Raw genomic sequence first — 13,098 nt, forward strand, 5'->3', positions numbered from 1 at the left:
CTGTTAGCTAAACGGTGAAAAAACACATTTGATTAATATGTAGCCAATGGTTACATAGACAGCTAAAGCAGTTAAACTCACAGTAGGGTTTTAACGTTTGTTTTTTTTTTTTTTTTTTTTTTTTTTTTTTTAGGGACAACCTAGCTAGCTAAAAAAGTTTTTTTTTTTTTTTTTTTTTTTTCTAATTCTTTTGCTGTGTCATCTGCACTCGCTTGCTCGCCAGTCAGTTAGCTAAAAGGCTACCATTAGCATGCTAACAACATGAAAGAGAAACTACAAAACCGGTCCAGGAGTTTTCTAGAAATGCGTGGCTTTTTGAACCGTAACGTAATCGTTCCTTTTTGACAGTGTCTTGATTTTTAGGTTTGATTGTGAGGTTTTTTTCGTATGTAACGTTCAATCATTGTAAATAGCAAATTATGTAAACGACCTGTTTTGCACTTATAGTTAGAGATACGTGATTGATTATTAATTATTTTTAGTTAGTATTATTATTATTAATAGAATATTTTTAGGATTGACTCATTTCTCATATAATTTATACAATAACTTGCAATGTATATATTGTTGTATAAAAAGGTACAGACACAATATAGTAGAAATACATTTATACTAAGCAATACAAAACACAAACAATACTTTTAGAGTTAGCAATACAAAGTATAAACAATCAATTAGTGTCAATTCATAACTGAGTACTAAGAATGCCTAATCTCTTATGAAACTGTTCATGGTCGATTTTTAAAATTATGTCAGTAATGATTTATGTTGAATTTACTGGGTAATGAGTTCAGTTCCTTTCTACCCCCTGAACTCAGTCATCCTGAGATTTCATGAAAGGGTGAAATATCCCCATAGACGCACTCTCGAAACTAAACCTATAACTATTTAGTTTCATGGAGCACTGTCGGAGTCAGGTTCATTGTGGATATAATTAGTTAAGTTACCAATATTTGCTGTAGAACATGACAATAGTGGGATGTTATTGGTTTCCTATACATTTTTTTTCTATTGCAGTTAACCACTAATTTGATCAACGTGGTTATTATTGGAGTTGTATGAAACCTCAAAGATGGATAATAAGTCTTTTGTTTAACCTACAACTTGTTATATCTGTTTCTCATAATCATAGATCCAAAAATGATGATCTAGCCACTGCAATTCTGAAACAGAAGAACAGACCGAACAGACTGATTGTTGATGAATCCATCAATGAAGACAACAGTGTGGTCTCTCTCTCTCAGGTAAACATTTAGAAAGTATTATCCATGGCTGCTGTATCTACAAATTCAGAACTCTGATTTGTTGTGATAGATAAGCAATGTCTTGACACATTTTTTATTTTTATATTTTAAATGTCATAACACAGAGGTTCATGAAATAACTTGAATCGTGTTTCTTTAGACCAAGATGGACGAGCTGCAGCTCTTCCGTGGAGACACAGTGCTGATGAAGGGAAAGAAGAGGCGGGAGACTGTGTGCATTGTGCTGTCAGATGACACCTGTTCTGATGAAAAGGTTCGCATGAACAGGGTGGTCCGCAACAATCTGAGGGTCCGTCTGGGTGATGTCATCAGGTGGGGAAAAGCACACACTTGTTGTAAATCCTTTCCACCACCCTTGAAACTAGAAGTGGTGTTAAGTCTAATATCTCCCTCAGCATTCAGCCATGTCCTGATGTGAAGTACGGAAAGAGGATCCACGTCCTCCCAATAGATGACACAGTAGAAGGAATTACTGGAAACCTGTTTGAGGTCTATCTGAAGCCATACTTCTTGGAGGCATACAGGCCAATCCGCAAAGGTGAGTACCAATTTTCACTGTCAGGACAGATTTTTTAAATTTTTCCTGGCTGATTAAAATCTGCTTGTGTATGTCAACATGTAGCTTGGTTAGTGGTAAAATTAATACTGTTGTCTTTTACCTTGTGAAGGTGATATTTTCCTGGTCAGAGGTGGCATGCGTGCTGTGGAGTTCAAGGTGGTGGAAACTGATCCTTCCCCCTACTGCATTGTTGCTCCTGATACAGTCATCCACTGTGAGGGAGAACCAATCAGGAGAGAGGTGGGTAGCAGGTACAGTCCACAAGTTAACATTTACCCAAAATGAACCACATTGAAATTTGAACATCTTGTGTTGGAACTTGTAGGATGAGGAAGAGTCCCTGAACGAGGTGGGCTATGATGACATTGGAGGAGTGAGAAAGCAGTTGGCTCAGATCAAAGAGATGGTGGAGCTTCCTCTTAGACACCCTGCACTGTTCAAGGCCATCGGAGTCAAGGTACAGAATCTTTATTTTGCATGGAAGAACTGTTTGGCCACAGTAATGGCCAAACAATTCAGCCAATTGTAAGGCCTTTACTATGGAATTGTATAAATTGAAAATGGGGGAAAAATAGCACTTTCTTTCATACATTTTATATTAATGTTCCCATCCTAAATTTTAAAACACCCGGGGGTTGTGCTACAATCATACTTGCACAGGAATGATCGTTGGTGACTTTTAGTTTGCGTAGTGATGTTGTCATTAAGACAACTGACTCAAAAGACAAAATCATTCTGTAGTTATTCATCTTAAAATTGCTTAAATTTTACAATACATTCTGATTTAAAAAAACATAAAAAATAAAAATTAAAAATGTCCCCCTTTTCAGCCCCCACGTGGAATCCTGCTGTATGGACCCCCTGGAACTGGAAAGACCTTGATTGCCAGAGCCGTGGCAAATGAAACTGGAGCTTTCTTCTTCCTGATTAATGGTGTGAACAGCCATCTATATTTATCTTCTCTATACTGTTATTCTTATTTTAGGGCCCATTTTATGATAATATTGAGTTCGTCGCTGATGGCATTGCCTTGCAGTTGCTGTTTAGGCATGTTCCTGATAGTTTAAAATAAGTATCCTATCAAAAGTAACTATCCTATTAATGGTTGCTTTGATATTCTATGAGGAACAAAATAAAATTTCTGCATCATTGAAGATCTGCTTTTTTTACACACATCTCTTCATAATGGTATGAACTTAGCTGAGCTTTATTAGAAGAAGACCCCATCAAAAGTCTTATATAAAGTTCTGTTGTAAAATAGGAGAGGTGTTTCGTCCCCTTGAATAAGGGTTCCCAGTTAGGAAAATTGGTTTGTATGCTTAATACTCTATTACATTTGTATTTTTGCCATGCATGTATTGTATGTATTGGAATAAGTCTCACACACTATAGTGTGTTTACCTATTACTATAGTGTTAGAGTAGTTTAGATGGTCCAACTTGTGACTCAAATAGTTGAATAAAGTCTGTGCTGTGATTTTTTTTTTTTAAGGCTGCCTCTGGAATCAAAATGTTTGGCTGTCTGCTTTTAGGTCCTGAGATCATGAGCAAGCTGGCAGGAGAGAGTGAGAGTAACCTGAGAAAGGCCTTCGAGGAAGCAGAGAAGAATGCTCCTGCCATCATCTTTATTGATGAGCTTGATGCAATCGCTCCTAAGAGAGAGAAGGTGAGCGGGAAGAGAGGAACACTAAATGGCTAGCTGAATATCGCAGTACAGTGTCTGTTTATAATTTATGGGTGTTTGAGTGTAATAAATGAAAATGGCTATCAGTGTCCAGACCTCAGAATGCTTTGAAATTGCAAAATGTAGTCTAATTAAGGTATGATTTGTATTCTTTTTTTTATTTTTCATTTTGAACAGTATCTCTTCACACTTTTTTTTTTTTTATTTATCCATCCTGATCACTAATTCAATCAAAGCACTGATGCTTGGAGTTTAAAATGTGATTTTTGGTCTTTTGTAGACTCATGGAGAGGTGGAGAGGCGCATTGTTTCTCAGCTGCTGACTCTTATGGACGGCCTGAAACAGAGAGCTCATGTCATCGTCATGGCTGCCACCAACAGACCTAACAGCATTGACCCAGCTCTCAGGAGATTTGGTAAGTTACCTGTATTGAGCATGTATTCAGGGACCTAGAAGAAGCATCCAATACATGTCTATGCATGAATTATTTTCAACCAGTAATTCACACGTGCTATTGAAGAAAAATATTGGGGGGGGGGTTGCAGTTCATCTATGGGTCAGCAACACTGCAGGGCCACAGTTTTAAATGCTTATGATGGGATGTTTCTGACAGCTGTGACAGAGGGTCAGAAATGGCTCTCGCTTATTCATCAAATACTGATGCTCTGTGAAATGTAGATAGTTACACCTGCAACTTGTAACAGTTGCAAGTTTGAGATGTTACTTCTGTTGCCACACCATGAGAGAAGAGGCAGTAAGTTCCTGGAGATGGTGCTCTTAAAATGTCTGAGATGTATGCGTTATGTATTATATTGCTCTACTGGAAGCACTAAGTGTGTGTTTGAACCCCAACTGTCTCCAGGGCGTTTTGATAGGGAAGTGGACATTGGCATCCCTGATGCCACTGGCAGATTGGAGATTCTTCAGATTCACACTAAGAACATGAAGCTGGCTGAGGATGTTGACTTGGAACAGGTCTGTGTACACAGTTCTTTTTACCACACACTGATAGTCATGTGGTTGCTTTTACCTTCTAAGTAAAACTACAGTGTAAATTCTAATTCATTCTATTTAATAGAATCTGACAGAATGAAATTATTTGGTATAGAATGGCTGTTAAAATATCCAGTCAGGTGCTCCAAATTTACATTTCATTTCATTTTCACATTGACCACTGATCACACTTAGCCAGAGTTCTGAGCATACTGTGGTGAAATTCTGAAATTGCCATTCCACATGACACAGGTATGCATTAGTTACTAGCAGTTGAGCTTTATAAATAAATATACAGATATAATGCACTGTCATATGTCGGGTTACAGGGTAAATAAGCATTGAGTCTGGATCTGGGCAGGAATTGCTTTTTAAGAAATATTGAGCTCTATATATGTTTATATAGGTAGCCAATGAGACCCATGGACATGTGGGAGCAGATCTGGCTGCCCTCTGCTCTGAGGCTGCCCTGCAGGCCATCAGGAAGAAGATGGACCTGATTGACCTTGAGGATGAGACCATTGACGCTGAAGTCATGAACTCGCTTGCTGTCACCATGGATGACTTCAAGGTAAGATGTGTAAAATGTATTTTGCTGTGAGGTGAGGGTAAGATGGTGCCACACAGTCTACAGAGGTCATCTGAGTCAATACTAACTCACTCAATGCTTTTCTGCAGTGGGCCCTGAGCCAGAGCAACCCATCAGCACTGAGGGAGACGGTTGTTGAGGTCCCCAACATCACCTGGGAGGATATCGGAGGTCTGGAAGATGTCAAGAGGGAGCTGCAGGAGTTGGTGCAGGTATGAAGGGCTTTCAGAAGTGACATCATGTCTGAAGATGGTGTATCACAAACTGTAAAACTAGAATTGTGTCCCCTCTATTTAAATTCAGTATCCAGTGGAGCACCCAGACAAGTTCCTCAAGTTTGGCATGACCCCATCCAAGGGTGTGCTGTTCTATGGCCCCCCTGGTTGTGGTAAGACTCTGCTGGCCAAAGCCATCGCCAATGAGTGCCAGGCAAATTTCATCTCCATCAAAGGACCTGAGCTGCTCACCATGTGGTTTGGAGAGTCTGAGGCCAACGTCAGAGAGATCTTTGACAAGGTAAGAATGTTTTTAGGCTGTGGGTGCAGGGAAGAATGAATTTTAAATGTTGCACATTTAATCTGCAGAAAAACCACATGCTTCAATGTTTTCAACCAGTTTCACTATACACAATATCATCTTTTTTTTCTTTTTTTTAAAAAAAATCATTTTGTGTGTTCATGTTATGTTTCCAGGCTCGTCAAGCAGCCCCATGTGTTCTCTTCTTTGATGAGCTGGACTCCATAGCCAAGGCCCGTGGTGGCAACGTTGGAGATGGTGGTGGAGCAGCCGACCGTGTCATCAACCAGATCCTGACTGAGATGGATGGAATGTCCAGCAAGAAGAACGTCTTCATCATCGGAGCCACAAACAGACCAGACATCATCGACCCTGCCATTCTGAGACCTGGCCGTCTTGATCAGCTCATTTACATCCCCCTGCCCGATGAGAAGAGCAGGATCAGCATCCTGAAGGCCAACCTCCGCAAGAGTCCCATCAGCAAGGTGAGAGTGCCGCTACTCATAGAAGCACTAATAGAGATACTACTATTAAACTGTTTCTGTAGTAGGATGGTTTGTTTGGATCACTGAATTTTTATTAGTTTTAATGACTTCTCTTAAAGTGTTGGAATACATTTTATTTATAGTCATATGAATATATATATATAAAGTTACAAAATGGTGATATAATCTGATAAATCCCATCAGAATAAATTTGGATCACAATCAAACTTTAAACCTTAAATTTCTTTTGTTTGATAGGATGTGGACTTGGACTTCCTGGCCAAGATGACCAATGGTTTCTCTGGAGCTGATCTTACAGAGATCTGCCAGCGGGCATGTAAGCTGGCCATCAGGGAGAGCATCGAGAATGAGATCCGCAGAGAGAGGGAGAGGCAGACCAACCCATCAGCTATGGTCAGTACTTTCTCTGTCCCCCTGTTTCCCTTTTCACATTTAGTTGAGCATCTGCACGCTACTGCTCTGCTGATGCGTCTGATTTATTTCATGTTAATGACACTGTCTTTTCTTCATAGGAGGTGGAAGAGGACGATCCTGTGCCAGAGATCAGGAAGGACCACTTTGAAGAGGCAATGCGATTTGCTCGTCGCTCCGTCAGTGACAATGACATTCGCAAATATGAGATGTTTGCTCAGACACTGCAGCAGAGCCGTGGCTTTGGCAGCTTCAGGTACATTTTCTGACATTTTGCATTAACAGTAGTGTCCGTTGTTGTGTGTCTAAGGTTTGTAGAACGAAACCATGAAAGTAGGGTGTCACTCTCTGCAGTGTTGAACAAAAGCAGCTTTTTTTGCTTACGACTTTCTGATATGACTGAACTGGAACTGAATGGTCTATTTCAGACAAATCTCATCTCTACAGAGATATTGGAACATAATCTGCTTGTATAAAAAGACAGATTTTTTTAAGTGCTTTTATAATGTGAGTCACAGCATTTCTCCATTGACAGTGGAAAATGGTTATTACTCACGCATCCGAGGACTAATATTGTTAGAAATATTAAGAACTGTCAGATCGTAGGAAAATCACAATGTTAAGAAATGGATAAATAACTTTGTTCTCTGTCTTTCAGGTTTCCTTCCAGTGCCACAGGTGGCAGCGGTCCAAGCCATGGCTCAGGAGGAACTGGCAGCGGTCCAGTGTTCAATGAAGATAACGACGATGACCTTTATGGATAAATGTACACTGCCCCACAGTGGTCAGTACCGGGATCACACCTGTACAAATTCTCACCAGATTCCACATTTTTAGGACTTTGTGCTTCTTTCATGTGTTCCTGTTTGTTTTGTTTTGTTTTTTTTTTTTTTTCTTTTGTATGATTTCCCTTGGAGAAAGCATGTAGCCGCTTGGTTTGCCCTGGCTTTGATGTGGGTGGGGGTAAGGGGATGTTGGAAATGGAAGGTGAGTGAGTGACTGCAGAGTTTTTTTTCAGTGGGGTGGGTGGGGTTTTATTGAGTGGCCTCATTCTCAGTATATCACAACAAACATGAATGGCTTTAGTGATGGGATTCTATGCTAGACTATAAGAAAGAAAAGAAAAAACATATTGCTAATGACTTCCTCTTTTTTTTAAATAAACAGTAGCATATAATGTATTACAAATTTGTCAAGGTTATGTTGTTGAAAATAAAATCTCACGAAATGGAGGTGTTATCAGTGTCTGTTTTGAAATTCTTTATTGATACAGATTTGATGTACATTTTTTTTTTTTTTTTTGATCGTTTGAAAGTAGGGACAGAAAGAAAACATGGAGAGGTTCAGAAATGACAAGCAACAAAGTCCTTTGGTTGGAATCACACTGGGGTCACCAGGACATTGTGTTTATATGGTATGACTAGGGAATAGGGACAGCCCTTCCATTATTGCATTATTATGCTACCTGACCACTGTAAAGGTAATTCATCATTGATTAGTTAAGAAGTGCAATGTGCAGTGCTGCTGCTGTGACTCAGTGATGATCAACCCCTGAAAGTCTAGTCTCTGTGAAACATACAGGCACCATGTTAAAGTTGGACAGAGAGGTTGTTCTGTCACTGACCACACAGTGTCACTCTGGCAAAGAAAGAAAACATAATGCAATGGAAAAGCCCCCCTCTTGCAATTTCACTTGACTGGAGAAACATGTTGCAAGCAATGTTCTTGATGGATGCAGTCGCTAAATATTATTCATCACAAAAGGAAACTGATTTTGATCATATTTGAATTAAACAAAAAAATGGTTTCTTCAGTGTATGTGACAACAATTATTAAAAGCAAGATATTGCATCCTGTGGACGAAGACTCAGTAAGGATCATGGAAGGGGAAGTGAGGATGTTCTGCATCTCTCCACACTCTCTTACCACCCCGCTGTGGAGGAAAAACAACAAATGAGTTATGCTTGCATTATTATTGTATTTCACAATTTGTATTTACAACAGACCATCACTGCACAGGAGTCTGACACAAAACACCTCACAGTTCTGCCTCTCTGAGAAACAGGGAGACTTGACTGTGCGTACCAGCTCGAACAGCCTAAAGTTTGAAACCATCAGTAAGTCTCCATCAATAAATAAGATGGCTGTTATAGATGAACATAAACAAGTGGTTGTGAAATCTTGTGATGTGTCATAAGATCAGTGACTCGCCTCCACTGATGGGACAATGAAACGCTCGTTGCGGTTGAACGATTCAATCAGCTTCACGTCGTCTTCGGACAGGGAAAAGTCAAACACCTGCAAGTTCTGCTGGATCCTGGAGGGCGTCACACTTTTAGGGATACACACTACACCCCTCTGAACATGCCACCTGTGGATGTCACATAATTGAGGTTTCTTTTATGTACATGTAAAAGTAATGCAAGGTTACAACAAAACTGAGAAGGCTGTGAAGGGACTTTTGGTTTTTCTGGTTAGGAAATTGTCCTGCTGTACCTGAGTATGACCTGGGCAGGTGTTTTCTGGTATCTCTGGGCGATAGCTCCCAGTCGAGGATCCTCCAGCAGACTTGGTTCATCAGGAGAGGCCCAGGGTCGGTCCCCACTGCCCAGAGGACTGTAGGCTGTCACACAAACTGCCACTGACCTGAGGCAGAGGTACAAGCACTGTTACTAACACAATAGGAACATTATTTCATGGTATTACGCTCCGAGAGAAAGGAAAACCATTTTGATTATATGTTAAATTCACTGACCGACAGTGTGACAGGAGATCTGCTTGAGACAAATAAGGATGGCATTCTACCTGTGGAACAACAACACACAGTTTTGACAGTTTTTATATTTCTGAATCACTGTTATCAATTAATCCTTGAGAAAGTCGCATTGCACCTGGTTGATCACAGGTTTGTGTCTGGCCATGCTGATGATATCATCAGTCTGCCTGGCGTTGAAGTTGGACAGTCCTATAGCCTTGACCAAACCTTTATCCACTAGACTCTCCATGGCCGTCCAAGTGTGTCTATAGTGTGTATCAGAGTAACAAATGCTTCCATCTTCCCGTCGAGGCATCAGCTCCTTCCCCCGCCTAAAGCAGAAACATGCAGAAGGCTGCTTCAGGTAATGACATGGGAAAATGTGTACGTAATCAGATTATTGTGTGTGAAGCTGCTCTCACTGAAAAGCCATGGGCCAGTGCATGAGGTAAAGGTCCAGGTAGGTGAGACCCAGGTGGGCTAGACTGGTCCTGCACGCTTCCTCAACATCCTCTGGGTCGTGCTTGGTGTTCCACAGTTTGGAAGTAACAAACACCTCCTCACGATGCAGAGCCTGAAGTGGACAGTATAATGTATATACAAACAAACAAAGCACTGACTGTTGAATTCAGTGAAATGCTTGAAATGCCCTACAAGATCTCTATATACACATATACTGTATATATATGTACAGTTTTTTCTGGGCTACAGTGCGGAAATACAACACTATAGACATGTATTTTAACACATTGCAGAATAAAAATTTATCAACACAGAAATGATAAAAACATTTTAATTAAAGCGGCACCGCTCGACGCACCTGTCGCACACGACCATACCTATGGCACACAGCTGCATGGGGAGACAGTCACACTCTCATACCAAGAGCCGCTGTTGCTGTCGAGATTTATTGGTTTGGTATTTTCTGTTTATTGGATGTTGGTGTTTGCATTTTACAATTGTTCTACCTTGAGATGACGCGCAAGTTCTCAGAGACCGGTGAGGCTGAACTGCACAGCAGCCAGCAACCCTATTGAGATTTATTTGGCTTTATTATAATTACTTATTCTTTATTAACAATGAGGGGGGTTGTTGCTTACCGCTTATGGCTATTAGCCTATAGGCCTACTATTTACAAAGTAAAGATCTAGTTTGTATTCACTAAATAAAGTTTAGGACTTTTTATGTCTTACTATACTATGACAGTTTATGCCTTACTATACTATGAATTAAGGACTTTCTATACTGAGACTTGTATATATTTGACATAATTGTCCCTATATCAAGATGGATGTTACCATATGTTTCAGCTATAAGAGGATATATTATTATGTCATATATACATTCTCTGGATATATGAAGATACAAGTTCATAACATATATAATACTCATAGGAAAAGGCAACTTTATCAAAACAACATGCTTATTAAAATTCTATATTTTTGTATACGATTTTCTTCTTTCTAAATTTAAGCATACATGTATCATATGTCTATATTATAAACCTATAACATAAACAGACATACTAAAATACATGTTTCTATTTAGCTAGACATATATGTCAATATATGATATTGTTCCATTTTCTAACAGGTTTGAGATGTAATTTTTTTTTCTTTTTTTACATATATAGGCTATACTGTATATAAATATATTATTTTACTTTATATGTACATATATTTCATATATGCAGATTTAACACATGTACATACTGTATATTAAAGTTACATATGGGCATTTCTGAATGTAACTTCAAATCTTAATAATCTTAATAAACCATTTGGTTGATGGCATTAAAAAGTCAATGTATTTGTTTTGGAGGGGTTGCGGGGTTGTTGCGTGTCATAGTGACCTGTTGGTAAACTGATTAGTAACATTAAACATATTGAACATAACACACTATTTCAAAGCTCTGGAACAGGCATGTAAATGGACCTTGGGCTCATTTTGTCAACTTCTATTTCCAAGGTTAAGGATTAACTAAAAAGTTTAGCTTGAAAGAACACATGGATGGAAAGTTTTAAAAATGCTGAGAATAATAGCAGGTTTAAACCTGTATCAATCCACTGATGGAGTTATATAGTTCAAAGCTCAGAAGACGACTGAGGAAATGGGCCTTGAGTTGAGGCTGCTGATTCCAAGGTCAAGAATGAACTGTTGAGATCAACGTAACCAGAGTTTCTCACCTTCCCAGGACCGACCCTCAGAGCCAAAGCCTCTCCGACCTCCTGTTCATTGCTGTAAGCAGCTGCACAGTCGATGTGTCTGTACCCGCAGTGTAAAGCTGCCAGCACTGCCTGCTTCACCTGAGAAACACATCGATGACGACACAGTCCATATACTCGCTTTCTTTATTACTTAATAATGTTACAAGCAAAGCCAAGGTGTGTGTGTTTATAGTTCTACCTGTCCTGGAGCACTCTTCCATGTGCCAAGTCCGACCAAGGGCATCTTCTGCCCTGTTGAGAGAGTCACAAAGGTGCTCATGTTCCAGCTCTGAGGACCTGACAGAGGAAAGACAGTGACAGAGGAGTGTGTGAGCTGTTCACTGTCCTATGGAAAGGGATCCAGTGGCCGTCCAGTCATCATGACTAAGTCCTAATACTCTGTTACTGATTATCACTCACATCTGAATTCATTAACTCTTGGACTACAGCAGGGGTCATGTGCAAAAAGCCTTTCACAAAGCCACATCCATCATACTTTAGGCAACAAAAAAAAAAATTTGGTGACCTTCTTTTCATTATTGTTTGTTTTTTTTCAATCTCTGAGCTGAAAAATATGCTTCAGTGGAAATATAAACTCTCTGCGAACCCAGCCTTACAGCCAGAAATAGCTAATGCAGCTATACGGCATTAGTCACAGTGTGGTGTTACTGCAGCACATCTCAGAAAGCCTTCCCATGGTTCTCTAATTGTCTGTTATATCCTAACCACGCGATGCTCACTCCCTCACACACACACGCACAAACTCATCAACCAGTGCAGTCGTTTCACATGATCAGTCTCTTAACACACATCACCTGCCCTGACTGTCTCCTGACCCAGCTGCTGAACAGACCGTGTAATTGACTAATGCACTAACACACACAGTAAATAGTACACAGATTAAACAATCAAGAGGATAAAAGTCTTTTTATTTTCCAGTCAAGACGTTCCTACCTCGGACCAGTGATCAGCTGCTGTCCATCTGGATTTGAGCAGGTCAAAGTCTGTCTTCACTTGTTTATCTGTAACTCAAACTGATGGAAAATGTCCAAACTCCACCGTTCCTATCAAAACAACACACAGTTAAACATGTTTTGCCAATGTCTTATCACATGGGATCCCAAAAATGATTTCTCAGCTCATTTAATGTTTCTAAGAACTGATTCCAGATCAGTTCGTATGTTTAATAACACAGTTTTGACTCCTATCATGGTTGTGACCTTATTTGGGATATTTACTTGGAACATGAGAAACCTGGTTGTTGATATCCTTGATTGCATGATCATACCATTATCCAGGTTTCTGATCATCTGAATGTAGGTGTCTTGATTCCTCAGCATCTCAGACACAAATTTCTGCATCAACAGAGAATCAGTGGTGGAAGAAGTACTCAGAAGTAATAGTACCATGCAACAATGTGAAAATACTTCATTATGAGTAAAAGTACATTAGTATTATCAGTAAAATGTGCTTAAAGTATCAAAAGTGGTTGTATGACTCTGCCACTCAGACAAGTTCCAGGTTACATCCCTGTTTGTCATAAAATATATTAATCATTTGTGTACAACTGTCATAATTACTGTGTGAATTCTTGAGTCACACACACACACACA

At 39.6% G+C, this 13,098-nt stretch overlaps 2 protein-coding genes across 3 annotated transcripts in view; one reads left to right on the forward strand and one right to left on the reverse strand.

Moving 5' to 3' along the window:
• Positions 1-7,755, forward strand: part of vcp (valosin containing protein) — an 8,944-nt gene extending 1,189 nt beyond the window's left edge. Inside the window, exons 2-17 of the mRNA XM_022758871.1 lie at positions 1,133-1,244; positions 1,405-1,577; positions 1,661-1,803; positions 1,934-2,064; positions 2,150-2,281; positions 2,655-2,757; positions 3,356-3,489; positions 3,788-3,923; positions 4,371-4,483; positions 4,908-5,072; positions 5,180-5,302; positions 5,394-5,606; positions 5,783-6,091; positions 6,350-6,505; positions 6,625-6,779; positions 7,182-7,755. Coding sequence (XP_022614592.1) covers positions 1,133-1,244; positions 1,405-1,577; positions 1,661-1,803; positions 1,934-2,064; positions 2,150-2,281; positions 2,655-2,757; positions 3,356-3,489; positions 3,788-3,923; positions 4,371-4,483; positions 4,908-5,072; positions 5,180-5,302; positions 5,394-5,606; positions 5,783-6,091; positions 6,350-6,505; positions 6,625-6,779; positions 7,182-7,287 — 2,404 coding nt within the window. The 3' untranslated portion in view covers positions 7,288-7,755. The remainder of the gene's footprint in view (positions 1-1,132; positions 1,245-1,404; positions 1,578-1,660; positions 1,804-1,933; positions 2,065-2,149; positions 2,282-2,654; positions 2,758-3,355; positions 3,490-3,787; positions 3,924-4,370; positions 4,484-4,907; positions 5,073-5,179; positions 5,303-5,393; positions 5,607-5,782; positions 6,092-6,349; positions 6,506-6,624; positions 6,780-7,181) is intronic.
• Positions 7,756-7,759: 4 nt separating this feature from the next.
• LOC111231669 (alcohol dehydrogenase [NADP(+)] A-like) lies at positions 7,760-12,509 on the reverse strand. Of its 2 annotated transcripts, none has more exons than XM_022758888.1 (9): positions 12,440-12,509; positions 11,685-11,782; positions 11,465-11,584; positions 9,701-9,852; positions 9,415-9,610; positions 9,279-9,328; positions 9,020-9,169; positions 8,735-8,894; positions 7,760-8,456 (listed from the first exon to the last, which is right to left on the reverse strand). In XM_022758888.1, exons 2-9 carry the CDS (start codon positions 11,763-11,765, stop codon positions 8,391-8,393), a joined length of 975 nt encoding a protein of 324 aa, XP_022614609.1. In that variant the 5' UTR covers positions 11,766-11,782; positions 12,440-12,509; the 3' UTR covers positions 7,760-8,390. The 2 variants fall into 2 exon arrangements, with proteins under 2 accessions (XP_022614609.1, XP_022614602.1); XM_022758881.1 differs by lacking the exon at positions 12,440-12,509 and adding an exon at positions 11,906-11,987.
• Positions 12,510-13,098: the final 589 nt, after the last annotated feature.

The sequence above is a fragment of the Seriola dumerili genome, unplaced genomic scaffold (assembly GCF_002260705.1).
Source record: "Seriola dumerili isolate Sdu_G_001 unplaced genomic scaffold, Sdu_1.0 BDQW01000017.1, whole genome shotgun sequence".
NCBI lineage: Eukaryota > Metazoa > Chordata > Actinopteri > Carangiformes > Carangidae > Seriola > Seriola dumerili.